Source organism: Suncus etruscus, chromosome 6, assembly GCF_024139225.1.
Source record: "Suncus etruscus isolate mSunEtr1 chromosome 6, mSunEtr1.pri.cur, whole genome shotgun sequence".
Taxonomy (NCBI): Eukaryota; Metazoa; Chordata; class Mammalia; order Eulipotyphla; family Soricidae; genus Suncus; species Suncus etruscus.
Genome location: NC_064853.1, coordinates 13094759 through 13114607, shown reverse-complemented (window position 1 = coordinate 13114607; position 19849 = coordinate 13094759). Strand labels below are relative to the sequence as shown.

Below are 19849 nucleotides of genomic sequence, written 5' to 3'. Positions count from 1 at the left end.
GGGACTGCTTTTGGCTCTGTGCCCCTCTGATGTTTGGGGGACTATGAGCACTGCCAGGGAGTGAATTGGGTTATCTGCCATGCAAGGTAAGTGCTTTAACATCTGTACAATCTCTTTCTATTCTTTCTTTCATTTAATTTATTTCAGGGGGTGGATTCTTAATGCACCAAGAGGTATTCAGGGCAGACCCTTGGCTTGGAATCTGGGATTACTGTTGAAATGTTTGGGGAAAAATATATGGAGATAGGAATTAAAATGATGTCAGCCCCATGCAAGGCAAGCATGTTAACACCTGAATTATCACTCTGGCTCTCAATTGTAAAAATAAACTACCAAGATGGTTGTATCAATGTACTGATCTGTGCTTAAGGAAATGTACAAAATGTACCTCAAGATTTAGTTTACCTTTCAATTCTTCCAAAAATATTTTTTAACATTCCAAAGTTCTCAGATTGCAAAGGTAGACACACAATACTGGTGTTTGTAGAAATGACCACACTAGTGGGAAAAATAAGCTTTCTTTCTTTTTTTTCTTTTTTCTTTTTTACTTTGGCCATTCCTGGCTGTGCAAAGGGCTTATTACCCCCACTCTCCATTTTTTCTTTTTTTTTTTTTTTTGGTCACACCTGGTGATATTCAAGGTTTACTTTTGGCTCTGTGCTCAGAAATGGTCCCTGGCAGGCTCAGGGGACCATATGGGATGCCAGGAATCAAATCACCTTGGTCTTGGGTTGGCAGTGTGCAAGACAAATGCCCCACCGCTGTGCTATCTCTTCAGCCCTAGAACTTATTCCTGACTCTGCATTCAGGGATTACTTCAGGTAGACTCGGGGAACCATCTGGGGGTGCTGGGGATTGACACCTGGCTCAGCCAGAAAGCGCCTGGCCCCCATTTTAATACCAGTGACCATGCAGCTCCCATTTCCTCACTCCTCAGCTTTTCTTTTCTTTTCACACCTCTCCATCCCCCAACCAGTTGGTCTAGAAGGGCCTATCAGGAGTGAGTAGAGCAGGGTCTGGCTACCCCTTTATGTCCAGGGCATTCTATTCTTCCTGATAAGCCAGTCTAGTTATGATTCACAATTTGTGAGGAGACAGGGTAAACTTGACCCAGACCAGAAGGTAATACTGTCCTCTCAAAGTGTCCAGGGGACCCTGATGCTCAGTGGCAGACTCTGTGCCATGTCCTTTACTTGCCTTAACTCCTTTGAGTCGCAGCCAAGCCACAGAAGTGGTGTCATTATTATCTTTATCTTCCAGGTCAGGGAGTGGAAATATGGGGGCGAGGATGTGTCCCCACTTATTCTAGGGGCCAGTTAATGGCAACTCACCCATCCGAGCTCAGCATCCTTCCCTGGCTTGGACTCCCAGTTCTGTTTTTCAAATCTGCCATTTCTGTTTTGTCAGTACATTGACAAATCTTGTGTAAAACAGATCCAATTCTTGGGACAGTGAATGTTTTGTTCAACACTGTGTCCTTGCATGGGTTGAACATAGTGCCTGGTAGCCAAATATTAACCGAATGGCATCTACACCACCTACTTCTCTCATCTTTTTCTTCTCATCTGTTTCCTTCTTCTTCTTCTTTTTTTTTTTGGGGGGGGGGTTATGTCAGGCAGTGCATGCCAGTTTATGTCCAATGTGTTGAGAGGGAAAGTACAAAGGGTTGTAGTTCTGGCTGGAACTGAGGAGATTGGAGCCAGGACTGACCTGACTTTTTTTGGTTCGTTTGTTTGTCTTGGGGCCACACCTGGTCACACTCAGGTGTTACTCCTGGTTCTGTGCTCAGAAATTACTCCTTGCAGGCTCGGGGAACTATATGGGATGTCGGGGATTGAACCCAGGTTGGCCACATACAAGACAAACACGGTCCCTGCTGTGCTATCACTCTGGTCCCAGGATTAGCTGCTTTCAAGGCAAGCACCTTAATCCCAGTACTTTCTCTCTGACACCATCACCTCTCATGTGCTGGGCACAACTTGACTGTTCTGGACTTTGTGATTGTTGTTGTTTTGTTTTGGGGGCCACAACGGGCGATGCTCAGGGGTTACTCCTGGCTCTGCACTCAGAAATCACTCTTGGTACTGTTCAGGAAACTATAAGGAATGCCGGGCTTGAAACATGTCAGCCTTTGCGAGACCAACTTCCTACCTACTGTACTCTCACTCTGGCCCCTCAACTTGATTCTTAGAGTGAGAGTTGCCTGGTTTCTTTTGATGTGATTGATGGGCCAATAAGATACCTCTGTGATCAAGGAGTTCAATGAAGGCTGATTTTCCTCATTTATCTTAAGTTTTCAAAGTGTATGTGGGGCATAGTGGTATATTGGCTGCTGAGGAAGAGTGGGGACAGGTGCCAAACACAGATCATTTCTAGTCTTTCAGGAAGCTTGAAAATTATGACAGTTTCCAGTCAGCTCGGGGATCCCCAGTGGCCTGGCCAGCTTTCACCCCAGGCCTGGATCTGGCTCTTCGAGCATGTGAACATTAGTAATTAGCTCTTGTAAAGGTGTCCAGGCATGTTGATAATTGTGCTAACATATATACACCTATATATGGCACATAGATGGGGCTTGGGGGTAGTGTAGGCCACACCTACTGGTGCACGGGGGCTGTTTCTGATTCTGTGTTTGGGGCCACTCTTGGTGGCTGTCTGGGGACCTTAAGTAGTATTGGGGATTGAACTTGGGTTCGGTTGCGTGCAAGGCAAGAGCCTTCTCTACCTGGTGGATTGTCTTTCCAGCCTCTGTGGCAGATAGTTGACTAGGCTCTGCCTCTGACCTCTTTTCTTCATTTTCTTCATATTCTTCATATATATTCTTCCATTACTCTTCTCCACAGGGTTGTATCTGTTCATCTTTCTGAATATCATTTTACCCACTTAGATTATTGGCATAAACTCCCACTATACCCTTACAGTGAATGCAGGTTATAGGAACTTGGAACTTAATTTTATTTATTTATTTATTTATTTATTTATTTATTTATTTATTTTTGTTTGTTTTTTGGGTCACACCCAGCAGTGCTCAGGGGTTACTCCTGGCTCTACACTCAGAAATCACTCCTGGCAGGCTTGGGGGACCATATGGGATGCCAGGATTCGAACCACCATCCTTCTGCATGCATGGCAAATGCCCTGCCTTCATGCTCTCTCTCCGGCCCCATATTTATTTATTTATTTTTTACCCAACTGTGCTTCCTCCTGATTCTGTGCTCAGGGATCACTCCTGCTGGTTTTCTGGGGATCATATGTAGTGCCAGGGATAGAACCTGGGCCAGCCAATGCAAAACCAGTACTTAAACCCCTATAGTACTGGATTAGCTCTCCAGCCCCCTCCCCCACATTTTTTGGTCCACATCTGGCAGTGCTCAGGGATGACTCCTGAATCTGTACTCAGAAATCACTCTGGGCAGGTTTGGGGCAAAGTGTTCTACTCACTGTACTCTCTCTTTAGCTACTCCACCCCAATATTTAGGGGGGTATACCTGACAGTGTTCAGATATCACTCCTGGCTCTGCATTCACTAATGACTCCTGGCAGTGCTCAGGGGACTGTATAGGTTGCTGGAGATAAAACCTGGGTCAGCTATGTACAAGGTAAGTGCCCTACCTGCTGTACTATCGCTTCAGCCCCATTTTTTTTTTTGTTTGTTTGTTTTTGGACCTTACCTAGTGACACTTAAGTGTTACTCCTGGCTCTGTGCTCATAAATTTCAGGCTCAGGAACAAGTGGGATGCCAGGGATCTAACCTGGGTCAGCCACGTGCAAGGCAAAAGCTCTACCTACTGTACTATCATTCCAATCCCTCAGTCCTTGCATGCCGTCAATCCAGAACAGACCCAGTTCAATTCCCAGCATCCCATACGGTCCCTGAGCCTGCCAGGAGCGATTTCTGAGTGCAGAGCCTGGAGTAACCCCTGAGTGCAACTGGGTGTGGCCTAAAAAAGCCCTTTTCCTTCCAACATTATTTTGCATCTTCCATGGTCTTTTACTGAGAAGTCTCTTCACTCAGAGCCAAGTACTGGCTTCATAGCCAGTTTGCAGGTATCCACTGACTTTGGATCAATGAGTTTAGGTGCCCCTGTGTGCATGGAGCAATCATGGAATGGTACTACATTATGGTCTGTGTTATCTGTGAGCAGCATGGAGTTGGAGTCGGTCCCTTTCACTGTTGTGCATCCAATGCTTAGCATAAAGCCTGAGTAGTGGGTGAAGAAATATTTGTTGGACCAGAGCGATAGCACAGTGGGGAGGGCATTTGCCTTGCATGCAGCTGACCAGAGTTTGATCACTGGCATCCCATATCATCCCCTGAGTATGCCAGTAGTAATTTCTGAGCACAGAGCCTAGAGAAACCCCTGAGTGATTGTGGCCCCAAAACCAAAAATAGAAAAAAATTGTTGGCAGAATAAATATATATGTAAGATATATATTTCTTTTTAGTTAAAAAAAAACACTTTATTTATTGATTGATTGGTTTCTGGTTTCCACACTCAGTTGTGCTCAGGGGTTACTCCTGGCTTTGCACTCAGAAATTCCCCCTCACAGGCTGGGGGGCCATATGGGATGCTGGGCATTGAAGTGGGTCCCTCTTGGGTTGGCCACATGCACGGCAAATGTCCTACAGTTGGGCTATCTCTCCAGCCCCAGCATGGTTTCTTGACTCCAAGGTGAAGGAGTGGTTTGCATTTGGAAATTATATTTGCATTTGGCTAATTATATGGAAAGGGCATCTCCCTTTCATCTGAATCATGATCTTTCTTTTGTGGGGGGTGTATAGGGCTTGTTGGGGATGAACTCAGGGTTTACTCCTGGCTTTGCTCAGGGATCCCTCCTGGTGGGGCTCAGGGGGTCGACCACCTAGCCTTGAACCTCTGTCCTCTCCTCCAAATCTCTCTAGTGCAGGAAGTGCTAACCCTAAGGGGAGGAGACGCTTGCTTGGTCGGCTCCGGATCCAGTTCCACGCCAGGTTTTGGAATTTCTGTTTACGTCTGCCTTCATCCCCATCTTTTCCGTTTCAGCATAAGCAAAATTATAACCCCCCCTCCCTCCCCTGCACATTGCCTTGCATGCAATTATCAGAGGCCGGTGGTGCTTCTCCGTGGAGGGACTTCAGCCCCCCAAGACGCCTGCTGTGAATGACAGATCCAAAGTCAGGCTTGCAGCAGCACCGGCTGGACTATCCTGGAAATTTGCAGTGGAGGGAGGAAGGACAGACAGAATGAAAGATTCCGAAAATAAAGGTAAGGGGGGGCCCCGGCTGCAGAGGGGAGGTTGAACCTGCGAGGTTGCTGAGACGTCATTGCTTAGTGTCTGTATTAAGGGCCAGTTTCAAACTACAGTGGATAGGCTTTAAATATTCTAGTTATATAATAAACATGACTCTCTCTCTCTCTCTCTCTCTCTCTCTCTCTCTCTCTCTCTCTCTCTCTCTCTCTCTCTCTCTCTTTCTCTCAATGACTGGCTTCGGTTTCTATATAGTGTGTCATTCAGCCTTCTCTTTTTTTCTCTCTTACTAAATATAACACATTTGCATTCTTCATAGAATTTTGTTGGAAGAAAAATTATATATATATATTTTTTCCTTTATACTGATTTCTCTGTAACAGCTCCCAGGATTTGTATTATTTTATCTAGTGGCGAGTTGTTCCCAAATAGTTTATGTCGTCTCAGGTTTATGGGTTGTTGTGTACGGTTGCCATCAGAAGATCTGAAATGACTTGGGTCTTTTTAAACTGTTGGGGTTCCTGACACCCTCTTAAGGGGCAGCCTTTCCTTTGCAGAAGTCTCTGGGGGAGCCATCGCTGACCTTCAGAATTGCTTATCTGGCCCAGATATGCGCGCCTACCCCCTCTTTCCCCAGTCTCCACCCCCACTAAGGGCCCATTTATTAAACCGACACCCCCTCACTGCCTCCTCATCACTTTAATTCCCTTGGAGGTTCTGGGAGAAGCCGAAATGACTGAAAGGAAAAACTCAGGGGCGCCAGGAGTTGGGGGGAGCCAACTCCCCACATGCTAAGTTTAACAACAAGGGTTTTCTGGGGTTTGAAAAATTCTGAGGTGCCTCTCATGTTTTCTGCCGCAGTTGGGGGAGGAGCCAGGGACTCTGAGGTTGATGGGGCGCGGGGAGGCCGGAGGGGGGGTGCACGTGCACCTGATCTTGTTTGCAGGAGGAAGCTGGGCGTGCTGGGGTGCTGCTGTGCGGGTCTGGTCCATGCAGCTTCAGAGAAGGCGCAGACAGGGGCTGCAGAGGGGTGGGGGGGGGGCAGAGTCACTTCCTGGGGATCACTAGGGTTTTTCTGGGCTCTGCCTTCTCTGATAGGGGTGCAGTTAACTTTCTGGGGGGGGTGTCCCTTGGAACTGCTCCAAGGCGACTCTTTACCCCCCTCCCCTGTACCCCCCCCCCCCCAATCATTCTCTCCTTCCAGTCCCCCAGCATGGTTGCCCTTGGGTGTCAGGGCGGGGCATGATGGTGGATAAAGTTGCCTCACTGGCCCCAGCAGGTACCCAGAGCCCCAGTGAACTGACTTTAACTTGTCTGGGTCTTGGGTCCAATGATTCAGAGCCCTTTCCCTCTCCGGGCCTTCCTGTGCTCAAGGCCACCCCATTTTGGGGGCCTGCTCAAGGTTTCCACTGCCATGAAAAGTCCCACCTTGGTGTGGGCAGTGATGCTGATGACACATTACCAAAAAGATAAAGACAGGGAAATAATCGTAGTGGTAATGATGATGATGATGATGATGATGATGATGATGATGATGATGATAATAATAATAATAGCATAATAATCATAGCAGTGCCCCTAAACAGATGGGTTGACCCAGCGGAGCTTTCCCAAGCCCACTTTATCCAGCTCATTGGGACTCTCAAAGGGGCAGAGGAGAAGCTGGTGGTGGCAGTGCTTGAAACTTCACCGGCAGTTGGGCTGTTTAAATTCTAAATCAGCCGCCTTGGTGGGGAAGAAATAAGAAATAAGCTATGCAGGGACCTGATAAGAGAGTGGCCAGGGCAGTTTCTCCATCAGCACAGACAGGTTAACTGGTGGAATTCCAAGTGTTTAAAATGAGCTCCAGGAGCTCATAGGCGTTGTGGAGTCATTTTCAGTGGCCAATGAAAGGGTTTCTGGCAACAAAGACATTAGCTTATATGCCATGTCATGCTAGGCCCGGGGCCTGGTTTAGGAAAAGTTAAGTGTCTGCTTTGGAGGCTGGGAATGGGGTTAATAATGACCCTGGTTTAGATTTGAAACATTCGCAGTATCAGCAAGTTTTAAGCTTCAAATACCAGACCTATATTTTGCTTAGATAATTTTAATTTTAATTTTGTTTTGTTTTGTTTTGTTTTGTTTTGGGGCCGTATCTGGCAGTGCTCAGTGCTTACTCCTGGCTCTATACTCAGAAGTTACTTCTAGTAGGTGTGGGGGACCATATGGGATGCCTAAGATTGAACCCAGGTTGGCCTACCCACTGTGCTATCTCTCTAGAGGGCCGCCTTTAATTTGGAGACAGGGGAGCCTATCCAGCAGTGCTGAAGGCCATGAAGGTTACACTGATTGGTGCTTAGGAGGACCATGAGATGATAGGGACAAAGCCAGGGGCCCTCTACATACCAAAGTGTGTTCAGGCTCTTTGAACTTTGTCCTGGGCCTTGCAACCCTTTTAGTTTTTGTCTTTGTTTTTGGACCACACCCAGCAGTGCTTAGTAATCACTCCTGGCTCTGCACTCAGGAATTACTCAGGGGACCATAATATGGTGCGGGGAATTGAACCCAAGTTGACCAAGTACAAGGCAATTGCTTTGCCACCCCCATCCCCACCAAGACACTTTTTGAAGGAAGTTGGTACCAGGAATTATTGCTTCACTTCGTCTGGGAAGAGTCTTAGGAAAGGAACTATGCTAGTTAGGGCCTGGCTTCTTCTATCTAATTCATCAGTGACTTTGAATCTGTTTCCTTCTTAGTAAATTGGATACGTGTCCCCTGATCACTGTTCTTCAGACTGAGAATAATCAGTAAATAGTTTCTCTCTCTCTCTCTCTCTCTCTCTCTCTCTCTCTCTCTCTCTCTCTCTCTCACTCTCTCTCTCTCTCTCTCTCTCTCTCTCTCTCTCTCTCTCTCTCTCTCTCTCTCTCTCTTTATTTATCTTGGGGTCACACCTGGCTGCACTCAGGGTCACTCCTGGATCTGCACTCAGAAATAATTTCTGGTAGGCTCACAGGATCATATGGGATGCCAGGAATCAAATTACCATCTGTCCTGGCTCAGCTGCGTGCAAGGCAAATGCTCTAACATTGTGCTATCTCTCCGGCCCCTAGTCTCCCTTTTATTTCATAGTTTTTTGGGGGGCAGTGCTTAGGGCTTACTCCTGACTCTGTGCTCAGGGATTACTCCTGGTCAGTTCCAGAGAACCATATGTGGTGCTGGGGATCAAACTCAGGTCTACCATATACAAAAGCACCTTTAACCACTGTGCTCTCTCTCCAGACCCCAGTCTCTCATTTTAGAAAGAGAATTTGAATAGAAAAATGTCAGAATCATTGCTCAAAATAAGAGTAAATATTGGTTCCTGAAATGTGTGTCTTAGCTATTTATCTTTCTTATGTGTGTAGGTCTGGACTGATTTCAAGTCAGATCTGTATGTTACTGTGATCCCTGCTAAGAAAATTTGAGAAACACAAAATAAGTTTTAGCTTTTGTGGTTGTTGTTGTTTGGGGGCCACATCTACCAATACTCAGGGACTACTTCAGGCTTTGTGCTCCAGGGCCACTTCTGGTCATGATCAGGGAACCCTAGGTGGTGGTGCTGGGGATTTCATTGGGGAATTACACTGGGCTCAGCTGCGTGGAAGGCCTAAAGTAACCCTTATATTGGAGCTGGAGCTTTAGTGCAGTGGGTTGGATGTTTGCCTTGCATGTGGTGGACCTGGGTTTGATTCTCAGCGCCCCAAGCCTGTCAAGAGTAATTTCTGAGTGCAGAGCTAGGAGTAACTCCTATAGCCCCATAGAGTCTTAATTTGTTTTGAAATGAAATATTTTATTTTAGGGGATGACACCTGACTGTTCAGAGTCTACTTCTGACTCTACTCTCAGGGAACACTCCTGGAGGTGCTCTGGGAACCATAGAAGATGCCAGGGATCAGCCCAGGTTAGGATGCAAATCAAGTGCATCCCTGTAGCTCTGAAATATAATTTCATATGCATGCTCACTTCTTTTTGTATTTGAAGAGAATGTTAATAATTTCCCCCCAGATTTTTTTAGGAGGTTGAAGTGTCTAGACAGGTTATGGATCCTTCAGGGCTGGAGAAGGATTTATGTGGAGTGAGAGCAGCTGAGTATGGGGCATGAGAGGTCGTGCTGGTGTGTGTGTGTGTGTGTGTGTGTGTGTATGTGTGTTCACTGGTGCATATGTGAGCTGCATGCAACGAACATGGTGACCAGACCCCCAAAACTATTTTTCAAACCTCAATTCCAAATTTCTAGTGCTGAGCTGGTTATGGGACACATATGCTGAAAAAGAACTCTTAATATTGTGAATCACTTGGAAGTCAATTCTCCCTTCGAACTGCAGACAGGGCACAAGAACTAGGTCAATTTTATAAATACCACAAACTAACCAATTAAGTGGAGCTTACAGATTCGATCAAATGCTTTTTGGGGGGCGGGGTTAGGGCCACACCCAGTGATGCTCAGGGGTTACTCCTGGCTCTGTCCTGAGAAATTGCTCCTGGCTCAGGGGACCATATGGGATGTCGAGGATCGAACCCAAGTCTGTCCTGGGTTAGCCTCATGCAAGGAAGCACCTTACCGCTATGTTATCGCTCTGGCCCCTGACTCGGTCAATTTTAAAGAGGCTGAGAAGGAAAATAAATCATCTGGATATTGGTAGGCAGAATTTTTATAAGCTAGCATGTGACGAGAGTTGAGTACCAGTAGATTTGTGGTCTAGTAAATGCCTTTTGCCTTTCCTTTTGATATACCCGGAGACTTTACATACAAGAGATATTGTATCATATTTGCCATAAATATTTCAAAATGCTTTAGAAAACCCTCCCAAAAGAGAATTACATATAAGGTAAATGAAAAGAAAATAGTTGGGTTAATAAGTAGGTACTGGCAGACATGACAGCTTATTACAATAATAACTACTATAGCTCTTATTTAATGAACAACTCGTATGCATAAAGCTTGCTGTGAGGTGCTTTATGCAATGTCACAACATTGCAAGGTTGGGGGTATTTTATATCTAAAGAAATGAGTGGAGAATTTTGTATAGGACACAGAGGGTTATAGCACTAGAGTTCAATTCCTGGCCATTTTTTAAATTACCTTGAAACTAATCAAGAGGTATGCAGGGTCTTAAGAATTAATAGTATGGTAAAATTTCCTACTTTTATTTTCTGTTTTAATTGAATGTGTGTGGGTGTGTGTTTTATATATGGTGCTGGCAATAGAATCGGTCTCATGCATGTGACGTATGTCTTCTAAGCCACATTCTTGACTGGAAATTGTAAGATTTTAAGTAGATAATGTCACCATATTTATTATAAGAATTCTGACTTGAAAAAAAGGAAATGAAAATTTTAGGAAATGACTTCTTTTGACTCATGTCTTACTCCTATTTCTTTGGAAATAGACTTTTATTCTTTAAGTTCAGGTCCAAAAATTACGTTTATTTATTAAGTTCTCTGAGAATTTTTGCAACAAAATCTATCTGCTTTTATAGATAATTAAAAGAATAGGAGGGATTAATTTGAGGACTCAGGAAAAATTTTTTTGCCTGCAAAAATTCAGAGCAAATAATTTAAGTTTTCTCGAGTCTGGTCTTGCACAACCACTGTGACATTTTTTATGTGAAAAGGAAGTTTTTTTTTTCTTTTTAGTTTATATATATATATATATATTTTTTTTTTTTTTATTTGAACATCACGGTTACAAGATTGTTCATACTATAGGTTATTTTTCACAGATAAAATTGTTCATGATTGGTTTGCAGTCTTACAATATACAACAACCTATACTAGTGCATATTTCCTGCCATGGAAAGGAAGTTTTAAAAAAAATTTCAATGTGGTAAAATTAAGTTTAGAGAATTATCCAAGTTGGTAGTTCCTGCAAAGATTTGGCTTTTTATGAATATTATTATAGAACCTAAGTTTGAATATGATTAGATTAGACTTTGGGCCCTCTGTATTAAAAATTTATGTGAGTATTCATTCCTCAGTGATTTGAAATAAAGTATGATGAGATACAATATTTCTACTTAGCCACCATAACTCCCTGACTTTTTAGAACATACTTATTCTTTTATGGATTTTCCTCTTTGGCTGGAGTGAACTGTAAGTGACTGAGTGAATTCTCATGGTTTGGGATGAGCATGTGATAAAGTTGGGTTTATAGTCTGGTTGTGCTGGTGATTCTTAAATGGGTATGATATTGCTTCCTAAGAACACACTGGAAATATGCCAAGGATTCTAGAAGCATGTAGAATAGCAGAAACTGGAAATGAAAGTTGTCTTATGGCATTCCAGACTCAGTGACCAATGGCCTCATGTTCTGAACAACTTTCAAGGGTCCTCTTGTCAAAATTTTCTGAGCCTAGATAGTGTCAGTTGGTTTTACTTCTACATCGACTTTTTTCAGGATTAAAATTTAGTGTAAATCCAGGAAAGATTATACTTTGTTCAGAGAACCACGCCAATAGTACAGCATATCTATCCCATACTACCTACATACAGTTACATGGATTTGTCCTTTAATAGGGTACTACTTAAACATTAATTGAAAATGTTTAATTTTGGTGTAGACCAAATTAATAAAACAAACAAACCTATATTTGTTTTATTTTGGGGTCACACTCGGTGGTGCTCAGGAGTTTGAATCCTGACATCCCATATGGTCCCCGTGCCTGCCAGGAGTGATTTCTGAGCAGAGTGCCAGGAGTAACTCCTGAGTGCTGCCTGGTGTGGCCCAAAAACCAAAAAAAAAATTTTTTTTTTTTTTTTTTTTTTTTTTTGGTTTTTGGGTCACACCCGGCTGTGCTCAGGAGTTACTCCTGGCTGTCTGCTCAGAAATAGCTCCTGGCAGGCACGGGGGACCATATGGGACACCGGGATTCGAACCAACTACCTTTGGTCCTGGATGGGCTGCTTGCAAGGCAAACACCGCTGTGCTATCTCTCCGGGCCCAAAAAATTTTTTTTTAATGTTTAGAATTTTTTTTTTTAAGGCTAGTCAAGTGAAGCAGTGGGAGTGGAGAAGGAACAAAGAAATCTGTAACTGGCTGTGATCAATTAATTGTAAATACCAGTGCACTCAGACCAGCCAATGTTTAGAATTTTGATGCATCGTCATTACTACTAAGGGGCCTGGACACTACACTACGAACCTTTTGTATATTGAGACATGTAAAAAAAAATCATACCTAATTTTATTTCTCTAAGGACCTGCATGCTTCAAACTAAATGACTGCATTTCCAATTAGTTTTCACTCACCACATTCATTGTAGACCATTTTGGTCAAAATAGTCCTACAATTTCACCTAGAAGCAAAACTAAAGTTGGGTAGACAAAATACATTGACATAATAAGAAATATTAGAGTTTTCATTAAAATTTCAGTTAACTTTTGGGGGCTGGAGCGATATAGCACAGTGAGTAGGGCATTTGCCTTGCATGCAGCTCACCAAGGTTCGATCCCGGCATCCCATACGGTCCCCCAAGCACTGCCAGGAATGATCCCTGAGCATAGAGCCAGGAGTAACTCCTGATCACTGCTGGATGTGGCCACAAAAACAAACCAAAACAAACTTCAGTTAACTGTCAAAATATTTGATCTGCTAATATTATTTACTTTGTTTTTTAGATGTTGTTACCATGAATTATTCATGCTTGGGTTTCAGGCATATAATGTTCTAACATCAATCCATTCACCAGTCTCCATTACTCTCCTCTAATGCCCCTAGTTTCCCTCTGACCCATTAGCCTGCCTATGAAATACTTTAAATACATTTTTTTGCTCTGTGGTTTTCAGTACTGCTGCTGACAGGGCTTCTTCACGCATAGTGCTTTACCACCTTTCTGTTTAACCACTTGCCACCACCCTTGTTGTTGTGTTTTCTGCCCTGATATTAAGGCGCTTTACACCAGATTTGGAAAATTATTTTCTAGTCATACTTGTATGCTAATTGTGAAAATAGTACTGAGTTTTATTTTTTCAAGTTTTTCTGTATTGTGACCATTATGGGATTAGTTTTTATTTTTCTTTTTTGAGAGGGGTATACCTGGTGATGCTCAGGGATTACTCCTGGCTCTGCACTCAGAAATCACTCCTGGCAGTGTTGGGGTAACTATATGGGATGCTGGGAAATGAACCAGGGTTGGCTGCATGCAAGGCAAGTGCCTTACTCACTGTACTATGCCTCTATGCCAAGATTGCTTTAAGGCACTCTGTTCATATGGAGAATTAATTCCATTGCTTTTAAGAGTTAGAATCATTAGTCTTTCTGGAATAAAGTCAATTTAGCTGTGATATGTATTATATAAGGTGATGGATTTGACTTGCTAATACCTTGTTGAGGACTACTTTTATTCATGAGAGATTACTTAAAATTTTCCACTGACATGCTACCCTTGTCTTATGGTTATGAAGGTTTTACTTACCTCATAAAGCAAGTTAGGAAGTGTTTGCTCTTTATTCTAGTTGAAAGGTTTAGAATAGTCATATATTTATTTTAGTAGGAATTGATTTATTGATAAATTCTCTATTTCTGCTTTAGAGTTTATTTCTGCTTTTAGAGAGTTCTTTTAAAAAGTAAAATTTTTTTGGGTCACACCCTGTGGTGCTCAGGGGTTACTCCTGGCTGTCTGCTCAGAAATAGCTCCTGGCAGGCACGGGGGACCATATGGGATACTGGGATTCGAACCAACCACCTTTGGTCCTGGATCGGCTGCTTGCAAGGCAAATGCCGCTGTGCTCTCTCTCCGGGCCCTTAAAAAGTAATTTTATGTTTCATCTAAATTTATGTTTCATTCTAAATTTTAGAATTCATTGGTATAAGTTTTATTTTTGGGGGAGCGTATCTGGCAATACTCAGGGGTTACTCCTGCCTCTGCTCTCAGGAATTATTCCTGATGGTGCTTGGAGAACCATATGGGATATCAGGAATTGAACCTGAGTCAGCTGCGTGCAAGGCAAATGCCTAAACTCTGTGCTATCATTTCAGTCCCAATGGTATACGGTTTTCTTTATATGTTATTATCTTTTAAATCAATGATTGTGTGATTTATAGTACTATTCATAGTTTCAGGCATACAGTGTTCCAATCCATACCACCGCTTATGAGTAATGCTTTTTGCCTATGTCCCAAGGTCTCCTCTTATTTATACAACCCATCTATGTGACAAACTCTTTTTGTTGTTGTTGTTAAATTTCTACACCACAACCATAATTTCTTTATTTTTTGGTTTTTGGTAGTGCCCAAGGCTTACTTACTCCTGGCAGTACTTGGGCAATGTGCCCAAGTGCCAAGTGCTGGGGATTAAGAACTGGGATCTGCCTGTAAGACAGGCACTTTAGCCTATAGTTTCTCATGAATCCCAAACTACTTAAATTTTTTTTTGAAGGGGGGTTCACACCCGGCGGCAGCATTCAGAGGTTACTCCTGGTTCTGCGCTCAGAAATCGCTCCTGGCAGGCTTAGGGGACCATATGGGATGCTGGGATTCAAACCAGCATTCATCCTTGGATCAGCTGCTTGCAAGGCAAACGCCTACCCTGTGCTATCTCTCTAGCCCCTCTTTAAATTTTTTTAGTTAGGGCTGGAATGATAGCACAGTGGGTAGGGTGTTTGCCTTGCAAACGTGCTCAATCTCCAGCATTCCATGTAGTCCTCTGAGCTTTCCAGGAATAATTTCTAAGTGGAAAGCCTAGAGTGCCATTGGGTGTGGATCCCCCCCCCCAGTTTTTTTTAATTATCTTTATTTAAACACCGTGATTACAAATATAATTGTACTTGTATGTACATGTAAAGAACACCCCCCTTCACCAGTGCAGGATTCCCACCACCAATTTCCCAGATCTACCTACTCCCCACCCCACCCACACCTGTACTCGAGACAGACTTTCTTTTTCCCTCATTCATTCACATTGTTATGATAGTTTTCAGTGTAGTTATTTCTCTAACTGCACTTAACATTCTATGTGGTGAGCTTCATGTCATTAGCTGCACCTACATGGGAGGATGGGGGGAAGTAAGGGTTGGGACTGAGGCAGTAAAATATTAGAAATGAGCTTTGTAGGGCAGTATCAAGGTCCCAATACAAGATGGATATATAGAATATATGCACACAATAATATCAATATGAAAAAAAAATAGAAAAAATTTCCACTGACTGTCCCAATATAAACCAGTGCTAGAACAGCCTGCCCTCCTCCCAGAGTGCACTCCCATTATTGTAGGGAGAGATAGGGGGAAAGCCTGTTGACCCCTATAGAGCCCACCTAGACTGGTATCCAGGGAAAGTCTGAAGTCTAGGGGAGAAAAACCCTATACCTGGCAAGGGCTGGTCTCCAGAATCAAGGATGATATCGGAAGCCAGATGTCTGCCCGCCCTCCTCCCCATGCACCTCCCCCCTGGAGTACGGAGGGAGGGGGGAACCTGAGGACCACTAAGAGTCCACCTGAACCCACTTCTGGCCATCTGAGCTGGCACCCAGGGAAGGCCTGGTGTCAGGGGAAAAAGACAAGGACGGCTGGGGGCCTGCCACACATCCCAGCACTCCCCAGGCTAGGGAGAAAAGCTCTGATATGGGTCTTCCCCAACCCTATACCTGGCAAGAGCTGGTCTCCAGAATCAAAGAGGAAACCGGAAGCCAGATGTCTGCCTGCCCTCCTCCCCATGCACCTCCCCCCTGGAGTACGGAGGGAGGGGGGAACTCTAAGAGTTCCTGCCAAGCCTCCCAAGCCTTCCAGCACACCCCAGGCTAGGGAGAAAGATTCTGGTATGGGGTCTCCCCAAACCCCATTACCCCCCCCCCCCAGTTTTTTTAAGTTAAACATTAGGATATTTTTTGGTCACATATTTATAATAATGGTAATGCTATGGTTTTGATGTTACCTCACCTCTCCACTCCCAAAGTGTTTTAGACCCTTGACCCATGTATTTTTTTTTTTTAATTTAAAGTGATTTACAATGAACCAATGTCTTTATGTTCCTTCCAATCGGTCTTAACATCTGCTACCCTCCTTGGCATTCTAGTTCTATAATCCAGGGACAAGGGTTTATTATAGTTTGATACTGTCTGTTCCTTGTCTTATTTTTCTCTATACCATTAAATATATCATTGGCATTTGTTCTTCCTCTGACTTATTTCACTTACACATGAGACCCTCCAGTTTCATCCAAAATTGCAGTAAACCACATGATCTTCCTTCCTTCCTTCCTTCCTTCCTTCCTTCCTTCCTTCCTTCTTCCTTCCTTCCTTCTTCCTTCCTTCCTTCCTTCCTTCCTTCTTCCTTCCTTCCTTCCTTCCTTCCTTCCTTCCTGTCTTTCTTCCTTCCTCCCTCCCTCTCTCCCTCCCTCCCTCTCCCTCCCTCCCATCCCTCCCTCCCTCCCTCCCTCCCTCCCTCCATCCCTCCCTCCCTCTCTCTGGCAGTGCTCAGGGGTTACTTCTGGCTACATGCTCAGAAATTGCTCCTGGCTTGAGGGACCATATGGGACATCGGGGATCAAATCCAGGTCTGCCCTGGATCAGCCACAAGCAAGGCAAATGCCCTACCTCTGTCCTATCTCTCTGGTGCTTATTTTGCTTTCCTATGGCTGCTTTGTGTTCCATTGAGTGTATATAGCAAGGCTACTCAATCCACTGGATTGTTTCTATGTCCTTGCTATTGCACTAAATACTAAGCACATAGGTGTGCATATGGCTTTTTTTTTTTTTTTTAAAGTAATTTTTAAGTGTTTGGGGAATTAATGCCATGACAGAGTAGCTGGGTCATTTGGAAGCTCTGTTTTATTCTTTTTGAGAAGTCTCCATACTATTTTACTGTCATGGTAAAGACTTTTATTTGTGACAGGTATGTCAGAAAACATTGAATCCCAAAACACTGTTTTTTTGTCTACTGAACTAGCTGGGATTGCTAAAATGATAAATTAACATCATCTAGGATGTGAAAGCCTAGGCAGTTAACGTATGACAGACTTATGCCGTTCTACCAACTCTTAAGAATCACAATGGCTCATGATATCTCCTTTATTTGCTCTGAAATTCTCCTGAACTGGCTTTGTTTCTTTGGAACTTGATTTTCAAATGACCTCTATGAAATGAAGCTGTACTCATGGGTCTTTGGTACGCTGATGAAGAGCCAGCAATTTTTGCTCATCTTGGCTTGAACTGTGGCAACTGAAAAACTGCAAAGAAAATTTATTATGTTTATCATTAACTCTTGGGTTCTAATATTTTTATAGTTTCTTCTTTTTTAATACTAAAATTAGGTCATAAAATTTTTTTTCTTGTTTTTTTGTTTTTTTGTTTTTTGGGCCACACCCGGCAATGCTCAGGGGTTACTCCTGGCTGTCTGCTCAGAAATAGCTCCTGGCAGGCATGGGGGACCATATGGGACACCGGGATTCGAACCAACCACCTTTGGTCCTGGATCGGCTGATTGCAAGGCAAACGCCGCTGTGCTATCTCTCCGGGCCCATAAAACTTTTTTTCTAATAAATAAATTTTTCTAATTCTTTTCTAACTCACCTAAACCAATTTTGCTTCTTCTTGCTTTCCTTATTTATTTATTTATTTATTTATTTATTTATTTATTTATTTATTTATTTATTTTTGGTCACATCTGGCAGTGCTATTCCTGGCTCTTGGCTCAGGAATCACTCCTGCTGGTACTCGGAGGACCATATGGGATGTCGGAGATCAAATCCAGGTCTGTCCCATGCAAATACCCTACCTGCTGTGCCATTTCTCTGTCCCCTAATTACCTTGTTTTTTGAAAAGAAAGTTTGCTCATTGATTTACTTTAAAAATTGTACTTAAAGCTATCAGGTTTCCTCTAAGCATTGTTTAAGCTGATTTCTGTAAGTTTTGTTATGCCATATTTTCACTGAAGTTGAATTTTTAAAATATTTATTATTTCTGTTGGTTGTTTATGACACATGGAGTTATGTGCAATTATGCATCTTAATTTGTAACTGCTTGGGAAACTTCTGATGAGATTTCTGTTATTTATTTATAGCATTTATAGTGGCCAGATAATTTACTGTAGTTGATTTTAGTTCTTTAAAATTTGTTGCTTTTGGGGCTATAGATATTGCACAGCAAGTAGGGTGTTTGTCTTGCAAGCAGCTGATCTGGGTTTGATCCTCAACATCCCATATGATCCTCTGAGCTCCACCAAGAGTGATTTCTGGGTGTAGAGTCACAAATAACCCATAAGCATTATCACATGTGGCCTCAAAACCAAGTCAATGAAATTTGTTGTTCTTTGAGACCTGACTTTATCAATCTATCTATCTATCTATCTATCTATCTATCTATCTATCTATCTATCTATCTATCTATCTATCTATCTATCTATCTATCTATCTATCTCTCTCTCTGTCTGTCTGTTTGTCTGTCTGTCTGTCTGTCTGTCTGTCTATCTATCTATCTATCTAATCTGTCTGTCTGTCTGTCTGTCTGTCTGTCCATTCGTTTGTCTAGTTCATTTATCTATTTTGCTCTTATTGTAGGGTCCTCTGGGGCTACTATATTTGGGAGTGCTTAAAGACCCAACATATTAGGAATTGAATGTAGGACCTTGCACATGGAAGAAATATGCTTCCCCACTTGAGCTGCATATCTAGTCCAAACTTTAAAATAATACATCCTCTGGGGCCAGAGAGATAGTGTAGTGGGTAGGGTTCTAGGCTTGCACATATCTATTCCAGACTCAATCATGACACTCTATATGTTTCCCCGAACTCACAAAGAATGGTCCATGAGCGCAGAGCCAGGCGCAAGATCTGAGCACAGCCAACTGTGGCTCAAAACAAAAACAAATAATAATATATCATTTTAGGTTGGTTAGTTATATTTTTATGACAATCATTTTTGTTCTTTATAGGTTCTGAAGACAATATGGGGTACTGGGGGTTGAACCTGGGTCTGTGTATGCAGGGAAAATGCCCTACCCTCTGTACTATCATTCTGGCTTAAATCTTGTTCATCTTGTATGTTAGCCTTGTTCTTTTTGTAATCTAGGTCAGCCTTCCTGTAATATCACTCTCCTTTTTTTCATTCTTTTGTTTCTGGAAGGGGTTAAGTCAATTATACTTTGGATTTGGATTTGCCAGTTTCTACTATATATTATAATTGCCTACCCTTTTGGGGGTGAGTTGGGCCACACCCTGCAGTGCTCAGGGGTTACATCTGGCTCTGCACTCAGAAATCACACCTGGCAGACTCAAGAACCACATGAGATGCCAGGAATCGAACTCAGTTCCATCCTGGGTTGGCTCCATACAAGGCAAATGCCCTACCATAGTGCTATCTCTCCAGCCCATATTTGCCTACTTTTGCCTTATTAAACTTTGAAGTTGTATTGCAAGGTACATTTATCAGATAAATTTAGAATGATTCAGATCATTCTAAATTATGAAATGCTTCTCTTTATCTCTAGTAATGCATCCTAATATCAAGTGTACCATCCTCACATTAATGAAGCCATATCAGCTTTCTTGTATTAAAATATATGACATATCTTTATCTTTATTGGTGGGGTTGGATTATATCCCATAGTGTTTTAGGGTCATTTCCAGTTGCATTCAAGTGTAATGGCCTCAAACACTATATTTCTACCCAGG

The 19849-nt window shown here is 42.9% G+C and overlaps 1 protein-coding gene across 3 annotated transcripts in view; it reads left to right on the top strand.

Moving 5' to 3' along the window:
- The window catches only part of DNAJC6 (DnaJ heat shock protein family (Hsp40) member C6), a 155206-nt gene that overhangs the window by 9402 nt on the left and 125955 nt on the right, over window positions 1-19849 (top strand). Inside the window, exon 1 of one of the 3 annotated variants that reach the window (XM_049774390.1) lies at window positions 5018-5243. The exons of the other annotated variants lie outside the window; for them this stretch is intronic. Within the exon in view, the coding sequence (XP_049630347.1) occupies window positions 5222-5243 (22 nt within the window). The 5' untranslated portion in view covers window positions 5018-5221. Of the gene's footprint in view, window positions 1-5017; window positions 5244-19849 lie in introns of those variants that run through there. 3 annotated transcript variants of the gene reach the window in all.